The 22,067-nt window shown below is 43.2% G+C and overlaps 1 protein-coding gene across 1 annotated transcript in view; it reads right to left on the bottom strand.

The window, feature by feature from the left end:
- Positions 1-1,237: 1,237 nt before the first annotated feature.
- RFLNA (refilin A) overlaps positions 1,238-22,067 on the bottom strand; it is a 21,316-nt gene continuing 486 nt past the window's right edge. The window contains exons 2-4 of the mRNA XM_042442083.1: positions 20,305-20,692; positions 7,564-7,673; positions 1,238-3,319 (exon numbers count right to left, since the gene is read on the bottom strand). Coding sequence (XP_042298017.1) covers positions 2,986-3,319; positions 7,564-7,673; positions 20,305-20,523 — 663 coding nt within the window. The 5' untranslated portion in view covers positions 20,524-20,692 and the 3' untranslated portion in view covers positions 1,238-2,985. The remainder of the gene's footprint in view (positions 3,320-7,563; positions 7,674-20,304; positions 20,693-22,067) is intronic.

Genomic DNA, 22,067 nt, shown 5'->3' with positions numbered 1-22,067 from the left:
GGTGCTGTGGAAAACATCCATTTGCAGTCTTTCACGGTTAAGAAAGATTTGAAACAGAATTAAGGCGGCGAGATGTGAGATTGCTATGTCCCTATATTAAAGAGCCACATTGACTTTACACAGATTGAACAGCAAGCAAAAGTCAGCAAGGAGAATAAATATATAAACATCTCTCACTTTAAACATCCTGTTTTTTTAAAAAAATAAGAGTTCCCTTAGCTGTACAGAAAGCACTCTGGAAAAGGGTTCCTTTCACTGTTGGCAACGTTACTAGTAAACCTAAGTATAACATAGTACAGAAAAGCAATTGTACAATTCTATCTCTAGCATTCACGTCTTCTGTGATATATAAAGCTTCATTTTTTCATTTGTAATTCTTCCGAGTCTGGGAACATGCAACATTAGCATCAGGTATTATGTTTGTGGTAGTGTGAGTCTTGCCCTGGTTAAAATCTACCGGGATCAAATGGTGATTTGTGTTTTCTGAATGGATGAGCCCCCATACCATAACGTCTTCTCAATGATTCCGATTTCCCTCTCATGCCCTACATGTCAGATGCGAGGTCAAGCTACACATATGAGGTAAAATTCTTGTTGCCACAGGGCATAGTGTCATACACTATGTGTCATACAGGCAACCATTTACAGGTGCAGTAAATGCATGTAACCACTTGATAAGCTAGCAATCTGAATCCTCTTGTGGTGAGGAGATAAATTTTACATGCTTTTCTAGATTTCTGACTAATTTATAGATTGCTAAAAGTCTCTTTCCCAAATGGAAGGACGACTGAAGGGTGAGTTCACATAAAAGAGCATCAAGAGCATGGACATTGTTCCAGCATCTGCTCAGCGTCAAACACAGTACTCAAATGGAGTATTGGACGTTCAATACAAAAAGTGTCATACACCTGGAAAATTAAACATTAGGGAGAAGAGCAATAACTCAGCCTTCTCTCTGGTGTATATATAATGTTTTAAATTATTATTTTGTCCACAAGAGAACATTGCACCATACCATCACCACCCTTCACTTTGGAGTGGTACAGTCCAAGAAACCTTTACTACGTCACTAAGGGCCCATACAGACAGGCCAAAATAAAGCTACTTCGGGTCACTTTGGAGGTATGCTATTTAAATGCTCCAAACGTCCTAAGAGGCTGGAAGCCATGCCAAAGCTACGCTCCAGTCCTAAGGACTGCAGTGTAGCTTTGGTGCAGCTCCTGGCCTCTTAGGACACATGCACATTTAAACAGCATACCTCCAAAGTGACCCGAGGCAGCTTTATTTTGGCCTGTCTGTATGGGCCCTAAGTGTTTGGCTTCAGGTGACTGATCTTCTTCATGGTTACATGTATGCAATGGTACATTACTACATAGTAAATAGTTATCTGTATTCTCTCTGTGTTAAGTAACTGTTCGTAATTATTTGCTTGTGTTTACCCAACGACAACCATTCTCTGTTCTTAAATGTGCTACGCATGTCTACATCCTTGACACAGAACTGAATCCAAAGACATATTTATCCCGAACCCATGAATTTCAAAGCCGTACCAGAATGTGGCATTTTCTAGTTTTTGGTAGAGATCTGACAGAATCTCTCTCGCACGAAAGAAAAAGAAAAATTGGCCCAGACTACATTTCCCATCACTGAACAAGGTAGTGTTTTGAGACAACCATAGGCATGTCGCTCTCTACTGAAAAAAGCAATCTTTCTAAACAGCATAACGGAAAACAAATAGTAGTTGCACATCAGATGTACAACTGGTTTAATTGTGTTCCTTTTCCCCCACTCAAAAGAACAAATTTTAAAGGCAGTTAAGTATAACATCGACTGAATCGCTGTTGCATATTCCATGCGGAATTTCGCTTCATTGTGCCACAACTCACACAACCAGGCTGCCATGTACAAGTCCCTTCCCTTCATTCGATCTTCACAAAGTCACTTCTGGCCCCATCGATTTACGTTGCCTTTCCTACATTTGTCATCTTCCAAATCCAAACAAATGCCATTTTTCCACCTTATAACCCCAAGGGGAGCCAAGCTTCCCATGTGGGAACTCTTGGCCTGAGATTTACAGTCCTTTATTACAGAACATACAAAAGGCTTTTGGTCCCGAGACATCATTGTTGTTGTTTTTTAAAACTATTTTTTACAATGATTGGTTTTTAAAAAACAACTCCTGCAGGAATGAGTTCATATGTAAACTCTTTCCCAACACATCAACATTAAACTAAACCTGGGGAGTTATCTTCTACTCTAGAAGGTAGCCATGTCCAAAAGAATCTTCTCCTTGGCTTCCTTTATAAATGCAGTTATTGGCCAAGGCATTGTAAATGCCTGGCTTCCAGAAATGGCTCCTTCACAGTGTTTTGGGAATTCCACGTTACTGTGGCACACCAAAAAAGCTGCCATTTGCCTTTTCATTTTCCTTTCAGTGGCCATTATATGGATCAACCAAAACAATGGCACATGGCCATTGTGCTGGGCTTGCGGGATAAAATTATGGCAATGACTTGCCTGTCACAAACCACAAACTCAGTTCCAAACAGTAGACGGTGTTCTTTAACTTAATTGTCTTTTCCAAGAAAATGCTTGGCAACATCCTACATGTTACAGAGAACCCTTCCCCAACCTATAAAAAGCAGCACTGATTGTTTTTGAAGGGCAAATAAAAAACTTGAAGGGCCTCATTGTTCAGATTTCATTTAAGTGCAGGCTGAATCCAAGACTGAAAAGTATCAACACTCAGTTTTAGCCACTTCACACATGTGGCTATCTCCTTTGGCTGCTTCTTGGACAGGGAAAATGCTTGTACGGTGTCGATCCAACACTGCGGGGGGGGGGGGGGATTAATAACTCTGGTGCCATTCAATGAACGCCCTCAGGTAAAAGCAGATAAGTCTTAAAAGGCATCTTCCTCCAGTGAGGATCTCAGCCATACACTGATGTTGGAATTAAAGCGTTCTCAGAAAGCACAATATTATATTAAAGGTTCTCTGTGTAGATAATGCATGGGCTGTTCTCTTCACAAAGCTGCAGCTGAACACTTGAGGCAAACCACCTTTTGGCAGAACCCAGCCTGTAATTGAGCGTGGTCCGGTAAATGTTCTTAGCATGCTTGGGGAAGATTATAGTTGTACTCTGGAACCTCAACGGCTTCTGGCGGGGCTCAAAGATGAGCTGAGACTTGTAATTTCTCCATGTGCAGTTGGGGGCAGCAATGATGGTCTCTCTGTAAGTGGTGACAGTGGGCATCGGGCAATAGAAGACATCATCCCTGTAATGCCTATCCGAGCCATATTTTACCTCAGAGTTGCACCTGCAAAGTTAAAGGTAAGAAAAGATAGCAAGAATACATAAGGATATAGGATGAGCATTGCTGTATCAAAGCAAAGATTTATCTGTTCCAGAATCCTGCTTCCCACAGCAGCCTAATGAAGGCAACAACATTTCTCACAAAATACCTGTATCTGGTACTGCAGGACATACTGCCTCTGAATCTGGAGGCTGCATATACAGTCATGATAACTAACAGATACCAATAATCTGTTTAATCTACTTTTTAGACAGTCATTTCAGCCTGTGGCCACCATCACCCTTTTGGCAGCAAATTTTATAAACAGAATGTCTTTTCTTTTGCCTGTCCTGTGTCTTCTGCCAATCAGTTTTATCCTATGATCCTGGGGTTCTAGTATTGTATCAGAGAGGCAGAGAGAAAAAATGACAATGTCTCTTCATTCTCTTCATTCATGACTTAATTTTAAACCTCTGTCATGTTCCCACTTCACTGTCATTTTTATACTCATGCTAAGGTGCAATTCAGGAAAATTCAACAAAGCAAAATACCAGATTCAAGATGTAAATTCTGTCAGCTGTACCGACATCACCCAGATGGATGGGGAAACATGCGCTCAAGCTTTTGGGAAAATCCTAAATCTCAAGACTATGAGAGGTCTCTGGTAGGAGAACAGGATAGTAATGAAAGGAGCTATCAAGTGCACCTGCCTGTATCTTTGATAGGACACAGATAGTAAGAGGCGTATTTTGTCAATGCTGAATGGATGGGAGGGAACTGCCAACACCTTTGGGGGGTGGTCTACTAATTACTGTGTTATTTAATTTATCTTGTTTCTCTCCCTGTGATCATAACAAGTGTCCTAAAAGACAAGTCACTGACACTGGTACTGACTTTGCAAATCAGTATCTAGAGACAGCCTAGTTAATGCTAACCCCTCTTGAACAAACATCCTTTACAGTCTGAAAAGCAGACAAGTCTTCAAAGAATCTGGAGGGACAGACACAGCACCCTCTGTTGCCAGCTTGCCCTAGGGGTTTTGCATGGTTTGCTGCTTCCAGATCTTTGAGGCGCAACCAGCAGCAGCTGAGGAATTTGCAGCTCTGTGTATAAAAAAGATTAAACGCCGGGTGTGGTGCGCAGCATTTGCCAATACCCTGGAGGAAGCTTGGCCCACTGAGCAGCACACGTAACACAATCTTCTTAATAAGTTTTGCACAGTTGGACTGAGAGGCTAGCAAATGGTTTAGCGGAGACTGGGCGATCTTCAGAGCAACTGGAAAAACATCTCTGCCAGTGGTGGCCAACCTTAGGCAACCCTTTAAAAATGGTGTGCGTGCGTGCGTGCATATACATGCATATGCACCCTGACATTGTGCTGGAAGTACTGCAGCAAGGGTTTGGCACTGGAATGACACATTTGCAGTCACCTGGACTGGATAGTCCATTACGCAGTTCCAAAACTTGAGGTGGGCAGAATCTTGAATTGAGAAATATTTTAGCTGTCTTGGCTTCCCTTAACATTCTTTAGAAGTTTTCCAGCTAACAGCCTTCAACTTCACCTTGTATTGTTGCATTTACCGGCAGAATTTAGCGCCAATGCCAAAAAAGTCGCACCACCATGCCCCTGATGATGGTGGTGGTTGTTGTTGTATGCCTTCAAGTAATTTCCAACTTACGGCCACTCTAAGGTGAACCTATCACAGGGTGTTCTTGGCATGTTTCTTCAGAATGGGTTTCCCATTGCCAGCCTCTGAGGCTGAGTGAGTGCAACTTGCCTAAGGTCACCCAGTGGGTTTCTATGGCTAAGCCGGGATTTGAACCCTGGTCTCCAGAGTCATAATCCAACACTCAAACCACTACATCATGCTAGCACCTGATGAACACTGCCCCAAAAGAATGAAGGCCTGATGTCACCTTTATTGACACATCTGACTTTAGTCAGACCACTGTGCTCTGCTACATCTGCAGCACCCAAGGGAAGTGCTAGAGGGACTCATCTGACAGCTGACTATTGGAGGAGACAGACACCATAAAATATGAAAGAAGGCAGCAACTGTAGTGATTTATTTTGGAGTCAGCTACACAGATTTAAAAATATTTATTTAACTCTGTTTTTTCAGTAAGAAAGACCAAGCACAAACAACACGTAAAAACACTAAATTACAGTTAGTTACAAAGCACAGCATTTACTACTGCAAGGGCAGTGACGACCACGTTCATAGTTCCTATGGCCTTTGCTGTCAGGCTTCACCATTTCCCACTAACTGAGGACTATTGGTTCCTTTCTCTTGGTCAACACCACTCCGTTATTTTTTCTCATCTTTCTCCTTGGCAGCTCTGCTTCTCCCTCCTGCTTCCTTTTGTCTTTCCCATCAGTAGCTCTACTTCTTCCCAATGCATTTCCCATATCTTTTCCTTCAGGGGCTGTGTCTCTCATTTGCAGGCTCTCCTGTTCTTTCTTTTCAATGGTTCTGCTTCATTCCCTGGTCTTCTCTCTCATTCAACTATTTTTTACAATCAACCTCTTACTCTCTGTGTTGCCAGTTTTGCTGAATAGCCTGAGGGCTACTTTGCCCAGCCTCTGGTTTAGCACGATTTAGATGCCTAAGGCCACAAACACCGACTATGAACGGCACCTGTGTATTGTTGTTGTTACAGTATTAACAGGAACTGAGCTCGGGGAAAAACGTGCACTTTATCCTTACCTCCTAGCAAATGTGCTCTTGGTTAGGGCTTCTAAAAGAAGCAGAAACTGGTGAGCATTCAATGGAATCTACAGAAGAAATGAGAGACATATCTCAAGATGCCCAAAATATGGTTGCTTTATTAGTAGGAAAGCCTACTAATAAAGTTTCGTCCTATATGCACTCAGCCTTTGTCAGGGGGCTATTTAGAATCAAACTGCAGAAATGTCTGAACCAGCAACTCTCAAACCATTCACTGGACAAGTGAAAAATGGTTTTCATCAACCTCTGAAGAGGACCTTAAGGGTCAAAATGCATTGGATGTTGCTACTAATAAGACAACCATCTTTTGAGCATTCTGAGACACATCTCTCCTTTCCAGGGTTCTATCAGCCAACCTAGGAGCCATACTAGCACACTGTAAGGGGCTCAAAACAAGCTTTCCAACTGCTTGAACAATACGCTATTCAATAGTTATTGAGCATACTCAATCCTCCTCAAATTTTGCTGGGAGTAAGAGGATCTACATATCTTTCTAACCTGTGGTTTTCCTAAGTATTCTGATTCTTCCATCTTGTTTTTCATTTTTGCTCCAGTTCTATTGTACGCACAACACCTGACTTTCACTAATAAAGGGTATTACAATGAAATATATATCTTACCCTTTCTTCAAAGAGCTCGAAGAGGCATACAGAAAAGGTTATTCTTATTTATCTTCACAATGCCCCCTTGGCTAAGCAGAAACCTATCTTTACTCTTCAAAGTCTACACTCTATGTAGTATGGTATACTGACTCTTAATGACCATAGTGTCAAACATGAAATGGTGTTGCTCTTAACATTTAATTTGACATCTGGATCAACACTTACGGGGCTGTGGACAGATGTTATGAATAATATATTTATACATTATCTCAGTAATCCATGTGTCACCCTTGAAATGCAGGGCGCTACAGTATTTAATGCTGCTCAAACAAAGGAAATTTAGGCAATTGGGAAATATGCATATGGTGGGGTGGGGCGAGGCAGAAAGAAGATGCAGCCTTTTAAAGTTTTGTGATGGTCCCTTAAACTATTGGTTTCATAAAGATGAGGTACGGAGGATGACTTGCATAAAACTGGAGGGAGGCATGAATAGGCCTATGAACAGGGCAACTGAACTGCTGGTGCTTTGGATACAGGTTGTCATGGCAAGCAAGTGAACTTTTAAGCAACAGAGCTCTCCAATGACTTTTACAGCCATTGGGCATTGTGCTAAGACCACCAACTCATTTTAGTTCATGCCGCGCTCCAGCTGTTAGCAATCTTCTGCCTCAAATCAGAGATGAACTTGACGTGAGATCTAAGAGGCAAGCCTTCATCTTCCCCCACTTCCTCTATTATGCCCCCCTTCGCTCTTCTTAATTTCAGCCATTCCTGTCCATTCCCTCCCCACACACCATCATCACCCACCCACAACTCCTGACTAAAACAACCATCGACCCATTCATAAACACCACTAATCAGTTGCAGCAGAGAGAAGATGGGGAGGAGAACCAAACTAAAAGAGGGGTGGGGTGGGGGAATAAACCCATTCTGTTACCTAATTTCTTGCACCGGTTCAGGGTTGACCTCTATGCTTTCACCAAAAAACACAGGGTACATCCGCGGCCTTATTTCTGATGTCGAGGCATTCAGAAGAACGAAAGGGATCTATAAAAAGGGAGAAAACGAGAAGAACAAAAAGGAGACTCATTAGATGTTAGAAAGCTGTCAGGATGCTTACGGTATAATTTGCAATGACTTCTAAGCACAGCTTAAGAAAACCATGGCTGCCAACAGTTCTCACAGTCAGCCTGTTCCCTACGAATGCATTTAACTTCTACAAAAGGTACAAGCCAGTTCACACATCCCTGTACCCAAAATCCTATATGTATGTTGGGGCTAGAAGGCAGCTTAAGAGGCTCCCACATCGTAACCAGGCATCAATGCATATACCATAGGGCAAAAGTTTAGAAGAGTTACTTTTTTGGACTACTACAGTAATTCCTTAATCCCCTGATGGCACTGCAAGGGTTCTAGGAACTGTAGGCCAAAAAATGAACTGTGTGAAGGTCCGCATAAGCCAAACTGCTATGATCACTTTACCTCAAAATAAGTGTGAAAGAATAACAAGAAGCAATGACAAGGACATACACACAATCCATGTTAGTACGTTTTTTTGTCTCGTAATGGGATTTCCTCAGAGATAAACGCCTCCTCAACGGGATTTGTATATTAAGCCTGTGTTTACCATCCATGATCAAACGTGAAATAAAAGATGTGAAATCTAAGATACATAGGTGATGAAAATCACATGAACAGACAGCTTTCACCACGTGGGGGAGCACAAAAATGTGATTGTCTTGTTTCAGACAGTGCCTTGGTGCTAAACTATTCTTCCTCAACCTGTTGTCCTCTGAACATACTGGATTACAGCTTCTTCTACATGGCATTCTTGGATGTCGAACTACTAAGGCTGAAGTATCTCCTTGAAGGGAAGGCTTTCCAGGTAGCAGAATGGCTCAACCCACACAAAATGGCCATTGGCTGTTCTCAACACGTAGGACTCTAAAGCTTCACGTTTTCACTGGTTCTTTGTCCTGCACAATTTTGACCCTGGGCAAGTACCTTGCTGGCTCCCACGTGATGGTTAGCCATAGTTCAGGAATGGCAGCACAACCAACTTGTCAAATGGGCACCTGCATTCTGGATTATGGAGTGTTTGAGGTACCATCTTTTCTCCCCGCCATTTTCCCAACAGTGATTTTTGGGTTTCTGCCAGACGTCATTGCTCTAAAAAATGCACATTTAGCCTTTTTTTAATCATCTTGTTCTGTCCTGTAACTATATCAACAACAGCTGGTGCTCATACAGTGTTATGGAAAACAACCTTTTTGATGTGCCTCTCGCATTGTACCCGAAAGGGAAACACAGCCTCGCTTACTGGTGCTGACCTGCATTCAACCCTAGTATTATAAGCACTGGCAAGGAGGAGTAGGGTGGGTACAAGTTTCTCTTTATAACTCACAGAGCTGTGGCCTTTAATCATGTCCAAGCTTCAGTTAATTGCCGATTTTAATTGTTCAAACTGAGAATTTAGGGCACATGGCGGTTGTTTTTTAAAGGCTACTTTTAGGTTCAGGCATATTGCTAGAGGAGGGAACAATAAAGAAAATATTAAATTAGCCTTCCATTTAAGTACTTTGATTTGCAGCAACAGCTTTAATTTGCAGTTAACATCAAACATCTTTTACTATAACTATGGTTGTTTTTAGCCTGCTTTTAGGAGTTTAATAAGAGTATTTTAATGTGTTTTTAAAATGTTTTTCTCTCGGTATTGTTTTAATTGGTTTTTATCTGTCCATTGCTTTAGGAGCCCTTATGGTCTGGGCAGTGATGTAGAAATACTTTAAATAAATATAATAATAAATAATAATATCACCAGGAGCATTGCGTCTGAACTCTCTCCCCACAGCTGCTATCTTAGCTATTCTCAATATAGGAAGCTGTTTGATACCATGTTGCTGGCCATCATAAGTCTCTCGACTCTACCGCAGTGGTTCTTAAACTTTCATAATCTAGACACTTTGCACTTTAGCTTCCAGAAGCCACAGAATCCATAGCCAATGGTCAGAGATTCTGGAAATAGCATCCAAAGTTGAGAATTGCTGTTCTACAGCACAGCTGTGGAATCTCTGGCTTTTCATGACGTTTTCGATTATGAACAATGGCTCCCAGAAACCCTCACTGCTGGTCAGATGGCTGAGGCTTCTTGGAGTTGCAGGCAAGAGGGCAAAAGCTTCCCCACCTCTGATAGGCACTGTTCACTGTTTGAGAGAAGAAATTATATCCCTGACCTACTGGGAAGTGAACTTGGAAACTTTTGCATGAAAAGCCAGTGCTCTGTCACTCCTCCTGTGAGAATGAAGGCAAAGACATGTGGTCCTCTACATCTTGTTGGTCTACAACTCCCATAATCCCCCACCAAAGGCTATGCTGGCTAGGACTGATTTGTGCTCCAATGCAATAGTTTGCGTAGGACTTCATGTTCTTCACTCCAAAAAACTCTTGTTCCTTACAGTTCTTCTTCATCCTACAGGACTATTCTAGCTAGCTTCAGACTCTGGCTTTCAACTGAATCAGTAACGATCCCAAGACAGAAGGCTTCCAAAGATTCTTCCAAAGTACTTCCAAAGATTCATCTGCCTGCAGTCCAGTGAGCAATAACTATGTCAAAATGGATAAGAGAGAACCAGCCATTTGCTTGGGTTTTCCCAACAAAAAGAAACTTCCCAAGAAAGGCACCTGCCCCAGTGGTAGAGTGCAAACCTTTGTGTATAAAAGGTCCCAGGTCCATCCCTGGCTTCTCTAATTCAAAAGGCCAGGCAGCATGTTGTAAGAAAACGGTTGTTGTTGTGTGCCTTCTAGTTGTTTCCATCTTATGGTGGTCCTAAAGTGAACTTGTCATGAGTTTGTCTTGGCAAGATTGGTTCAGAAGGGGTTTGCCTTTGTCTTCATCTGAGGCTGAGAAAGTGTGACTTTCCCAAGGTCACCCAGTGGGTTTCCATGGCTGAGCAGGGATCCTGGTCTCCAAAGTCATAGTCCAACACTCAAATTTCTGTGTCCCATTACCTCTCATATTTGCCTGGAATTCTGGAAAGCTGTCGCCAACCAGAGCAGTCAATACTGAGTTAGAAGGACCAAAGTTTTGAGTGGGCATAACACAGTTTCTATTTTCCCTATTTTAACCAATAAGTGTGTTTTGGATGGGATCTCTGGAACATGAGAATGTTCGAGGGGCGATCTGTCATTTGCTTATGAGCAAATGATGCACTGGATAACTAGCAGTATAACATCCAGAAATTCACCGAATATTTACATACACACCTGACTTTCTCTGGGGAAGTACCTTCTCAAGTAGAGAACAAAAGATTTGCACAGGGCATGTTGGTTTAAGTGTTCTGGTTAGTAGCAGCAGTTGGTGAAACATTTCTGCTAGAAGAGGGGAAAGGACTAGGAACAGGTGTTTTTTCCCCTCTGTATCTGGTTATGTTTTTTAGGAAATTTTGCAAGCAAGGAAGAAACCCAGTAACTTATTTGTCCATCTCAGCACAGTTGAAAGGAGTGGGAAGAACCTATAAAATGGAAAATACAGTATAGCAAATTTTATTCACCAGACAGACATCACGGGAATTTTCAGGCATTTTTGTAAATTAAAAGTACTCATTACTTTTAAACTAACAAGAAACTACTTATGTCTTTTCAAAAAATTGACATGAACAGCCTTTCATAATCGTCCAAACTCGGCCACTGAAGAACGTCCTGTATCTCTTTTCTTCCTCTGAAGTGAAAAGGAGATACTAGGTTGTCCAACGCAGCCCTTACACCCAGAGAGGATCCCCACCAGAGTTTGGAAAAGTAACTTTTTGGCCAACAACTCCCAGAAGCCCTCCAGCCGGCATGTTTGCAAGCTCTGGCGAGGTTCTTTTCTGAGGTTGAGAGCGACATTGGGCAACCTATTATTTCTTTCCCCATTTGGAGAGAGAAATTCTAAAGCACCTTGGACAAATGTCTTGGAAGATTCCAAAAAAGATGCCACAAAAACAGACAGCACTGTCCCGAATCCTACTTGTTATTCCCAACTCTGTTAGCCCCACAGAATCAATGGATGAATGGTGCATCAACACATAGGTAAATCCCACTGATTCAATAGGTCTACTGTAGTTGGGACTCAACAGAATTCAGGCCTATCATTTTCCCTTCAAAACCACACTGAGTGGGAAAAGCAAGATGGTATCCAGTGGTTCTATTCCAATTTCTGTACGTTTACTGAAAGATGAAAACCAGGATGTTCTTGTATAAGTGTGTACATGAAGAACCTAAGCATGTACTATCAACATTAATGATTGCAAAAATTTTCTTTAGCTCAAAGCAGTTTACAATTAAGATAAAATAACAAAAGGGAGACATCCAAGTAATGCAAACTACAAACCATAGTAAAGAATACAAAGCCCCTCTCTGCATTCGTAGCACCCCGCTCTTGCCTTCCTCTTAAAACACAGAAATTGAGGGACAGGGTTAGCAGCATAATCCACCCAGTTTTGATATGAAAGAGAGAATAAGGTCAGATTTGCAAATAGCCAGTAGTTACCTGTGCTGCATAAATGTATTCTGCAGACAAACAGACATGGAAGCTTTACAGAAGTCATTTATTTATTTCCTTTAATCTACACAAGTCACGTAAGACAACTGGACTTGGAACATTCTTATCTGCTAGTCACTTTTATGGACTTGTTTCTAAGAGTTCATAAACACCTTAGTTATCCTGTTCCACAGCTGACCCGATATACTAACTATGGAGTGTTTTTAATGTTCCCCTTATCCTTCATGGCCACAGCCTAAATACGTTCCTTTTTAACATAATTTCTGCTGGTGTAAAAGGTGGGAACTAGAATTCCAATGAATTCCAACCTTCTCTCTCTAGAGAGGCAAAATGGCACCACTGGAAAGCCAGCAAAGTTGCCGCCAACTGTATATCTACCTAGGCCAAATGAAGCAGTTTCCCCTGCCCTGTCCTCACCCAATTTGAGTGTGGACTGTCTTCATGAAATAAGCTCAGTTGTGCACCAAATCTTCCCCATCCCTCCCTTAAACCAGTTTTTTTAAAACGTACCTTTTGCTCTGGATTTTGCAGGATGATCCAGAGCACTCTGTAGTGCCGCTGGGTTGCTGTCTATGCTACCTTCTGTGTCACCCGGCGCTGTCCCCTGGTTCTGCTGTTGCCCAAAACAAGGTGCCCAGCATCAATCTCATGACTGGGCACCTCACTGGGATCCCAGAGGGCGTGACTTGCACCAGCAGCAGCAGCACTGGGCAACACAATGCACAACTCAGTGCAAGATTCCACCCAGTGTCACTACGGAAGTAATGGGGGAAATCCAGGGCAGCTCTGGGGCCAAAAAACTCCAGGCTGTGCTTGGAGTATTCTGGCCGGTGTAGACAAGCCCCAGCTTCCAGAAGGAAATAACAGCTTTTCTTCTCCCTTTAATGCCAAAACTGGTAGCCACTGTTTTAATCATGCTCTGGACTTTTACCAGCTGATCTCCAAGCATGAGACATTAAAAAGTGAAAAAAAGGATATAACACCAACTTAGACTCTTACAAGAGTCCAGAAAGGCAGGCTGTGAGTTTTCAGATTTTGACTCTGGTTAGGCTAGATGGGTTCTCTCTCTCTCTCTCTCTCTCTCTCTCTCTCACACACACACACACACACACTTAAGCAAAACTGCCACCGGCACTTTCAATAACCACAAACAGACAAAGGCCTGAAATTCTAGCAATGCAGTGGTCTCTTGTGCCAGAGCTGCTCAAACGCCTGGCCAACGAAAAAAAGCAGTATCCAAAACCCAAGCCAAGGAATCCAAAATCTGTGCCAAGGAAACACAAATGCTCGACTCAGTATAAGCTATGGAAAGCAGGGAAATTTTCAGAGAGTTACTTATACTGTAACGTATAATATATTCTGAATGGGATTTTGCAGAATTTGACTGGTTTTTGGCAATACTGGAGGAACGCAAGTGAAAAGTGAAAGAGCAACTGGGCCTGGCCCAAAAACCCCACCCTGATTCACCTGAAGCCTGCCTGTAAACCCCCTAAATCCTAGCCACTTGGTAATTTCTTCCCCCTATTTTCATTCTTTTCTCTGTGAATATGAGGGACAGAAACGTTTTTAAAAGTAAAGTAAGGTTTTATAATTTCCCTGAGATTCTACACTCCCAACAGCAACCAAGTCTCAAAGTTGTGCTCCCTGTCTGCCTCAGAGCTATGAAAAGTTAATTTTTGTAGACCAGTGATCCCCAAACTGTGCTCTTTAAGGGATTTTGGACTTCAGCTCCCAGAATCCCAGACTATTGGCGAACAAAAGCTCTTAAAGAGCACACTGTTGTAGACTGTGGCTCCCAATGCCCCTTAGACAGCTTGGCTAATACCTCTATTTACTGTACGTTCGAAATATTGACTCTGGTAGGATGGCATAATGCGCCATTACTTGACTTTGCCACTGCAACTTCCAGAAACATTTGGATTCTTCTTTGAACTTTGCCAGGTGCACTTCTGCACAATCCATCTTTTATTGCTGACAGTGGCATCAGGGCAATAGGGCACAAAATTTGCCCAACCTAAAACAGCAGGCCAAATTTGCTGATCAACTAAAGGCAGGCTGGCTTTTGAGATCTAACTGATGTTCATGTCTGTTTAATGTGCATTTGACACACATTGGGTAAGTGCAGCATAGAGTCACCCCATGGATATTGATGTGAGTGTGAAATTGCTCAACTACCATGAGATGCTTTAAAGGAGTATCTTTAGAAGTATCTAGGAGTGTCATATCAACCCCCTGAAACGTTGCCCAGTGCTGTGATGTTTCTGCTGTCAGAAACAGCAGCAAGGTTATGCCAAAGAGACAGAAAAAATGTACAGCATCACCTGTGAGGTGGTGTTTGCTGTCCAGAGTGGGTGGGTTTATGTTATCAGTGAAAGCCCTGTTAATCTGGGGCAAGAATTGCATCAACACTCATCTCTTTCTCAGGCCCTTGACTCTAAATTGTAAATGCAATGTTAAAATGCAGTGAGTCAAAGATAGACATTGTACGCTGTGGGTTAAAATTAGACATTAAGGGCAATGTATATTATCCATGAATGACCTATTCACAAGGAGAAGAGATGCATGCCTCAGTGATCAGACTAAGAAATCAAGCCTGTGTTTAACTTTCAATGAACGATCACAAACAAAAACACTCTAAATGCAAGTTATGTAGGTATGGAAAATCACATGCTATGACAGATGTCTTTTCCCACTTGGGGAAGAGCACTTCAAAATCAATGATAAACATATAATCTAATTTGACCCAGATAGGTAAAGCTGCCTTATTTGTTGTAACAAGCCTTTGAGTTTCAATGGATCTTTTACTTGAAAACTGCATACTTTTTGAAAATCTTTTCACAGTGGGAATAAAATAGCTGAAACTACTCTTGGCTACCGTCAAGAAGCAGTATAGTGAAGCATTAGTTCGCTACTTTATAAATGCTGCTTTAAAATACTGTATGTTATGTTATGTTTTGAATCTATCTTTTATGATGAACTCTTAAAGCCAGACTGTCAGCTACTGTAACAGTGCACTCTTTAACTGTAGCCAAAACAGAGCCACCAAAAAACAAGAAGCAGGTATCAGCATGCTCAGAAAAAATGGTCTGCAGAAGTATGAAAAAATGTTAGGAGGAAAACATCGAAGAGGGCAATCCCATTCACAGTCCCCCTCCCATCCCCGCCAGCAAGCCAATTTGAATTGAGCAGACTCATGGGCTGTGCAGACCGGCCATAAAGACCTGACCGGGGGCGGAGTCGGGGCATGGCGTCCATATGACACATGCCCCAGGCGCTCAGCATCACGGCGCTCCTCTGCCACTGCGCTTACATGATGCAGCACCAAAGAAGTGTCTTTGAGCTGCGACGCCGCAGCTATCGTGCCCTTTCCAGGAAAGGCCAGATTGGGGCTATGGCATGCAGTTGCCATGCCCCCGATCCGGCACAGCAGGAGGCAGCTGCAGACCTTAGGGGTGGTCTGCACAGCCTGTCAGTGACCACAGAATACTCTACATCTGGAAAAAAGGAGTGGAAATATAGCACAGTATCTGGCAGTGGCATCACCAGGTTTGGTGATACTCAGTGTGTGCGGGGGCTGATGACGGGGGTGACAGTGGCCTGACCCCACTGACCCCCCCCACTGTTCTCCCCTTGTGGCTTCATAACTGGGCCAGTGAAGAAGCCATGAGGGGTGCACTTGTCCCTCTGCTGCCCTCACCACTGCCTCAGCTCCCTCCCTAGGGAGGAAGCCAGGCCGGCAACAAAGCCAAAAGGGGTGTGCTCGCCCCTCTGCCACAGCATGGGGAGACCCCACTAAGGTGTCACTCCTCCTATGGGGTGTCACCTGGTACAGTCCACAGCCCTTGCACCAGCCCAGTGACACTGCTGGTATCTGGTCATACTTTGGCCTCACTAGTAGAGATGATAATGCTTGGTAAGGTGGAAGGCAGCAGGAAAAGAGGAAGGCTACATTCCAGATGGATGGCCTCAACCAAGGAAGCAAGGTTGTTGACAAGAGAGTGACATGGTGGTCGCTCATTTAGGGGGTTGCCATAAGTCAAAGTCGACTTGACAGCAGTTAACAACAAACTGGAAAGGGGCATTGCTGGTTACCTCTCAAGGCATCTTTGATTGTGATTCCTGCATGGCAGGGGGTTGGACTGGATGGCCCGTGTGGTCTCTTCCAACACTATGATTCATGATTCTATGGTTGGCTAGAACTCTAAACAGAAGCATGCTTATGATTGAATCCTATTGGTAGTTCTAAGTAGAGTAGACCATTGACTGAATGGGATTTATGTAAGTGTAGATTCCCTAGTCAATAATGGACCCAATGAGTCTATTCTAGTTAGGACTATCAATAAGATGCTGACCTTACAATGCCACTTTTTGTAAAACAGTAGAAAAACAGACAAATGAGAACTTGGAAAAGTTGGTCTCTTAAACTAAAGCTCCTGGAAGCCCCCAGAGACCACAGCCAGGCTGGGGGATATGGGGAGCTGTGGTCCCAAAAAACTAACTTTTCCAAGCTCTGGCCTCTAAATAAATAAATACATGTAAACATTGGGATCTGCAGGCAAACCATAAGTGAGAAACAGCTTCCCCTCCAAGAGAGTCCAGGCTCCATTTTCAACACTGGCTCAGGCTTGCAAAGCTATTTTAAAATCCAGACAGCAAAGCCTCTACCATGCCTATTTGCCATCACCTGGCACAGGGCAAGAGGAAGGCAGCCGCCGCCAATAACGGAGCACGTGCTGACACCCAGAGAGGAATGTCTAGGCGCTCCAAAGTCAGGCACCGCAGATTGCTTTGTTTTTCTGCCCCACCAGGGCTTTTTCTTGCTTGGGCACAGATACTGAATCAGCATCTAAGGCTCACTGGCCTGGGGTTCGAAGAATGTTATTTAGACATACAGCAACTGTTTGCAAAAGGGCTTCTTTAAGTTTGGGAAGGGGTGCTGGCAGAGAGTGTACCAAGGGGCACTTGTTTGCTCTATCCTGCTGCAAAAGGAATATAAAAAAGAAAAGCCACAAGTGGTTTGAAGACATGATTAACTGTATGATTCTATGTGCTCTGGTATTTTCCCCACCCTGCCAAGCCTGATCTAGCCTTACAAACACAACTAGAGTAACTGGCAGCAGGTTCTTTAGCTTGAAACGTCATACAATTAAATTGTGTTTTACTGCATGCTTACGTTACTATTTAATTCAGATAAATAACTTGAGACATAGGAGGATACCTGGCTCCCATCACACAAAATGGGCCCACCTTGGAACCCCAATCTCTGTGCCACGGAAAGCTGGGTTTAGCAAACTAAACAGATTTGGGCAAATCAAATTCATAATTCATGCATCTGATATCTACTATCTAGCCAGGGGCATTGTGTGGAATATGAAGATAAGGGAGTTTCTAACATGCTTTTTTACAAAACATCTTCCCACCATCCCTACCTTACCAAGAGGGAGGGACCCCCCCATCCTTGACAGAGCACTAACTTTCCATACAGAAAGTCACCATGCAGTCCCCCAAACATCCACTTAAAATGCTTAAGCAGCAAGTGATAGGGAAAGACCCTCTCTAGTCAAGGTCTAAAAAGCTACTGCTAGTTCAGTGATCATATTAGCTGCAGGATTCTGGGACTTGTGGTCCAAAAATGGTCTCTCCCCCTCCCTCAACTTCTGTGCCCATCAGAGTAGGCAACTGTAGGTTAAATGGACCAAGGGTATGGCATGGTATACTGCAATCCTCTAAGTTCTAACTAAACCCAACAACAACTGCTTAGGGATATCCAAGAGCAACATGAGTATGCCACCCCTGGGTCTTTAGAAAGCTGGGAACTTGTGCGGATGGAGCAGAAAATGATGTGAGATATGTGTTTGCCAACACAAGGGATCACAAGCAGGGGGGCTTGCAAAGTTATGTTCCTTTTATTTTGACTCATCAGTGTTGTCTCTTTGTATTGTACATACTTAGTCAGCTACTGCTGAACCAACAAAGCGTTGTGAATTTATACCGGTTAAGAAATCTCTATATCAGCTTTTTCTGCTGTGGCATCAGACTGTAATTTCTATCGCCCCATCCAGCATAGGCATTGCCTGAGGTGATAGTTGTACTCTAGTGCATTTGAAGGGCACCTGTTTGAAGAACAATACTGTACACTCATTCTGATCAGTTGAATCAGTTTTATGTATTTAAAACATTTTGGGCATCAATATTTTTTTTAAGGAAAAAAACTGTATTCAGCCACTTCTAGCTTTTCAGATGCACCAGGCACTGCTTTCACACTTTGAAGTCTATGTCCACCACATAAGAACTAGAAACTTGAAAACTCACCAGACAATACAACATTCTGCAAAGTATCTGTGCCACTCCCAAACATTGGCAGATACAGGGCCCTAACTGTCATTCTTAACTGGACATATTTCCAAGTAAGGCAGCTGAATAGGCTTGCAATCCTATACACATTGACTTCAGAGTAAACCCCAAGGAATACACTGAGACTTACCTCCAAACAACCATACAGATAATGCATCCGATTAAGTGGACTAGAGTCCCCGAAACCTGATGCTAGAAATTTCCTATTCTAAGTCTCAAAGGGGATACAAGATCCCTTTATAGTTTTGTCTTAGTCTTTGACTATTATTTCTTTATCAGTTCAAACAAAAAACACATCCCAAAGTAAGACTGGTTTATTTGAGAAAGCAAACATCAGCAGCTGAGTGCAGCCTTTGTTACAGCAAAATAGCATACCCTTTAAAAAAGACCCCAAAACTTTTATTGTGGTATGTAGCCTCCATAACAGGTCTGCACATGCCACTTTGAATATACATACAATGAAAGGCAGATCATATTCACTTGCATGGTTGCTTCAGGTGAGTAAAATCCAAGTCCAGGAGACAAGGCAAGGGGAAGCATTTTTCCTCCTGTCAACCTATTGGTGACCTTCAGATTGATAACTGGAATATATGCTAGCAGTCTGTCTGTGAGCTACTAATGTTTGTGGCTCTATTTACAAGAATGATGAAAGAGTTCAGAGCATATGTCTCAGTGAGTTCTTTCTGTTAATTCTGTAAGCCAGTTAGCCTCTATCCCCATAGGACAAGCTGCATACACAAACACAGATCTCCATCCATGTTACTAAAGATCCAGGGACTCCCAGAGAATAATTTGCCAAGACTTTCGTTCTTGGCATTCATCAGCTGGGCATCAGAAACCTCATCCTCAACAGAAACCTCAGCCCAAATCTCATGATCTACTAGTAGCTCCAAACCAACTTTGTTTGTTTGTTCATTTAAAGTACTTCTGTATCACCTCCCACAAGGGCTTGCGAAGCTATGAACAAATAAAAACCAATGAAAACAATACGAAAATACAAACATTTTAAAAACACACTGAAATACACTTTAAAAACTACTAAAAGCTGTCTAAAAACAATCCTAGAGTCCAGTTTTAAAACAGTTGAAATGTCCATTTCAAACACTGAAGAACAGCATTGTCTTAGTGCCTGCCAGCCTATGCGCTACTGCAAGCACTGTTACACTGTCTTGAGTAGGAGAAGGGACCCCTGAAGGCTATCTAGATACCACTACTTTACCCCACAGGAGTTTAACTGTCACTTTTTCTACCGCTAGCTGCAGAGACTGACCCTCTCTGTCCCATGGGAGATGGGAATCCTATAGGCATACACATGCACCCACTGTGCAAAGTCACATGAAGTGAGTGTGGGAACAAGGAGACCTTTAAAGGAAAGCTTTTATTCTAAGCAAGCAATCTTAAATTAGCAAAAGGTGACACGAAGGCACCTTCCGTCAGGCATTGCTTAATTGTTACAAAGCTACCAAACCAGTCTAAGTCATATTCAGCTGAGGTTTAGAAGAGACACAAGCCCTAATGCGACTAGCTGAGCATTCCTATTCGACTCACAGCACCGATGGTTCTGGGTCTTGGATAGTCATCGGAAGCTGGGAGACTGGACCTTTTTGTCCAGCCTACAACCAAGCTTCCCTAGGGAAGGCAGGCCTGCACTTTTCCTTCAGTCCCAAAGTCTTGGTCGCTTTTGTCGCTTCAGACCTGGGCTAGAGCAATGGGGACAGTCATACCCACACAGCCAATCTGTCTAGCTCCGTTTGAGATTATAGGAGGTGAAGGAAAAAGCCTTACCAGTTTGCCCTCCTTGCCATCCTTTCGTGGCCCTTGTGCCAGGATATCGGCGGAAGAGCTGCTGCCTCCAGCTCTGCTTTCAAGGAGGCCTGGAGACAACGAATAGAAGGGTGGGCTGGGACTGGGGGGCAGCCCTGAATCCGGGCTATCGAGGAGACCTTCCCGGTTCTTCTCTTTGAGACTGTCTTCCATTCCTTGCAACTGCAGGTGCCCCACCATGACTGGTGGGGAAGGAGGCAAGGGCAAGGGCTGCCAAGCTGAGGGAAACCCACCTCCTCCTGCAGGGAGGCAAATGGAGGTGGCACATGCAGAGGGCTCTCAGGTCAGCCTCCTGGCGCTTCCAGTGCTCCTTGTAAGTCAGGGGTGGCCTGTGATGCTCCAGCTGGCCCTGTGGGAAGAATCAGAGACAGCAGCTATAAAGAAACTGATTCCCATTAGGGCAGGTGAAGGGAACTTTTTGTTTGAAAAAATACAGTCCAAGGGACTATGGCTCAACAGTAGAAAAAGTATGGGAAAAGTCCTGGTTGTTGTTATTTCCACATCTCTATGCAGACCTGGGAAAGAGCTGTCTCTGTCTGAAACTCTACAGAGAGCTCAGAGCTTGGAAATGTTCCTACACTGCCTAGAATCCCCTAACAAAGGGTCTGGGATGGTGAGAGTTGTAGTTCAAAACAGAGGGTGGGTGCCCAGGTCTCTAGCCATGGTAAGGGTTTTAGACTAGGACTAGGGAGCGGGTGTTGCTGTGTGCCCTCTTGTCAACCCTCGATTTAGGTCCTCCAGCGCAACTGTATGGTCAACTTGAACCAAAAGTCGCACTGAAGGATCTAGAGATTCCTAGAGAGAACGCTCTGCTTGGCATTTGTAGCTCCTCCAATGCAACTCTATGATGAATGTCAGGCAGATGTTACCACAGAGTTGCACTGGAGGACCTAGAGAGTCCTAGAGAGTTGTTATTTGTGGTTTTTCCACATTCCACAAACCCCAGCAGATAACAAGGCTGCACTGTACACATGCAGAGAGAAGATGGGGTTAAAAGGTGTTGCTATTCCAGAAAACTGAAAAAGAATCAACCATTTTTAAAAAAAAATTAAAATTGGAAAATTAATTTAAACTTAAAAATTTGAAATTTGTTATCGTTATTATTGTTGCTGTTGTTGAAGTTGATTTCTATAGCGCCATAAGTTTTGCATGGCACTTTGCATAATCATCCAAACAAGAGTACAGTTAAAGCCTGCCTACAGTGGACAGCCTACGCTCAAAAGCAGCCAAGATTAATACAACAACAGCATCATTAAATAACTCTAAAACAGTAAACTATACAAGTGATAAACATGGACAGGATGTACTAGAACAAATGACACTGCAGTATTTGCCCATAGGGGAACCATACTTGCCCATAGGGAATCATCACTCCCTTGGAAAGTGGTGGAATCTCCTTTGGAGGGCTTTAAGCAGATGCTGGATGGCCGTCTGTCAATGGGGATGCTTTGATTGAGAGTTGCTGCATGGCAGAAAGGGGTTGGACTGGATGGCCCTTGGGGTCTCTTCTTGCCCTTAGGAAATCGTAAGGGAAGACTTGTTGATAGAGAAACCATACTGGCCTATACAGAATTGTTGGGGTATACGTTGGGGAATCACTGAGCAGGCATTCCCCAATGATCCCCTATGGCCAAGTCTTCCCCAATGATCCCCTATGGGCAAGTCTTCCCCAATGATCCCCTATGGGCAAGAATTCCCCAATGATCCCCTATGGGCAAGACTTC

The sequence above is a fragment of the Sceloporus undulatus genome, chromosome 10, assembly GCF_019175285.1.
Source record: "Sceloporus undulatus isolate JIND9_A2432 ecotype Alabama chromosome 10, SceUnd_v1.1, whole genome shotgun sequence".
Classification (NCBI taxonomy): domain Eukaryota; kingdom Metazoa; phylum Chordata; class Lepidosauria; order Squamata; family Phrynosomatidae; genus Sceloporus; species Sceloporus undulatus.
The sequence above is the reverse complement of the archived record's forward strand: the minus strand, read 5'-3'. Positions and strand labels throughout refer to the sequence as shown.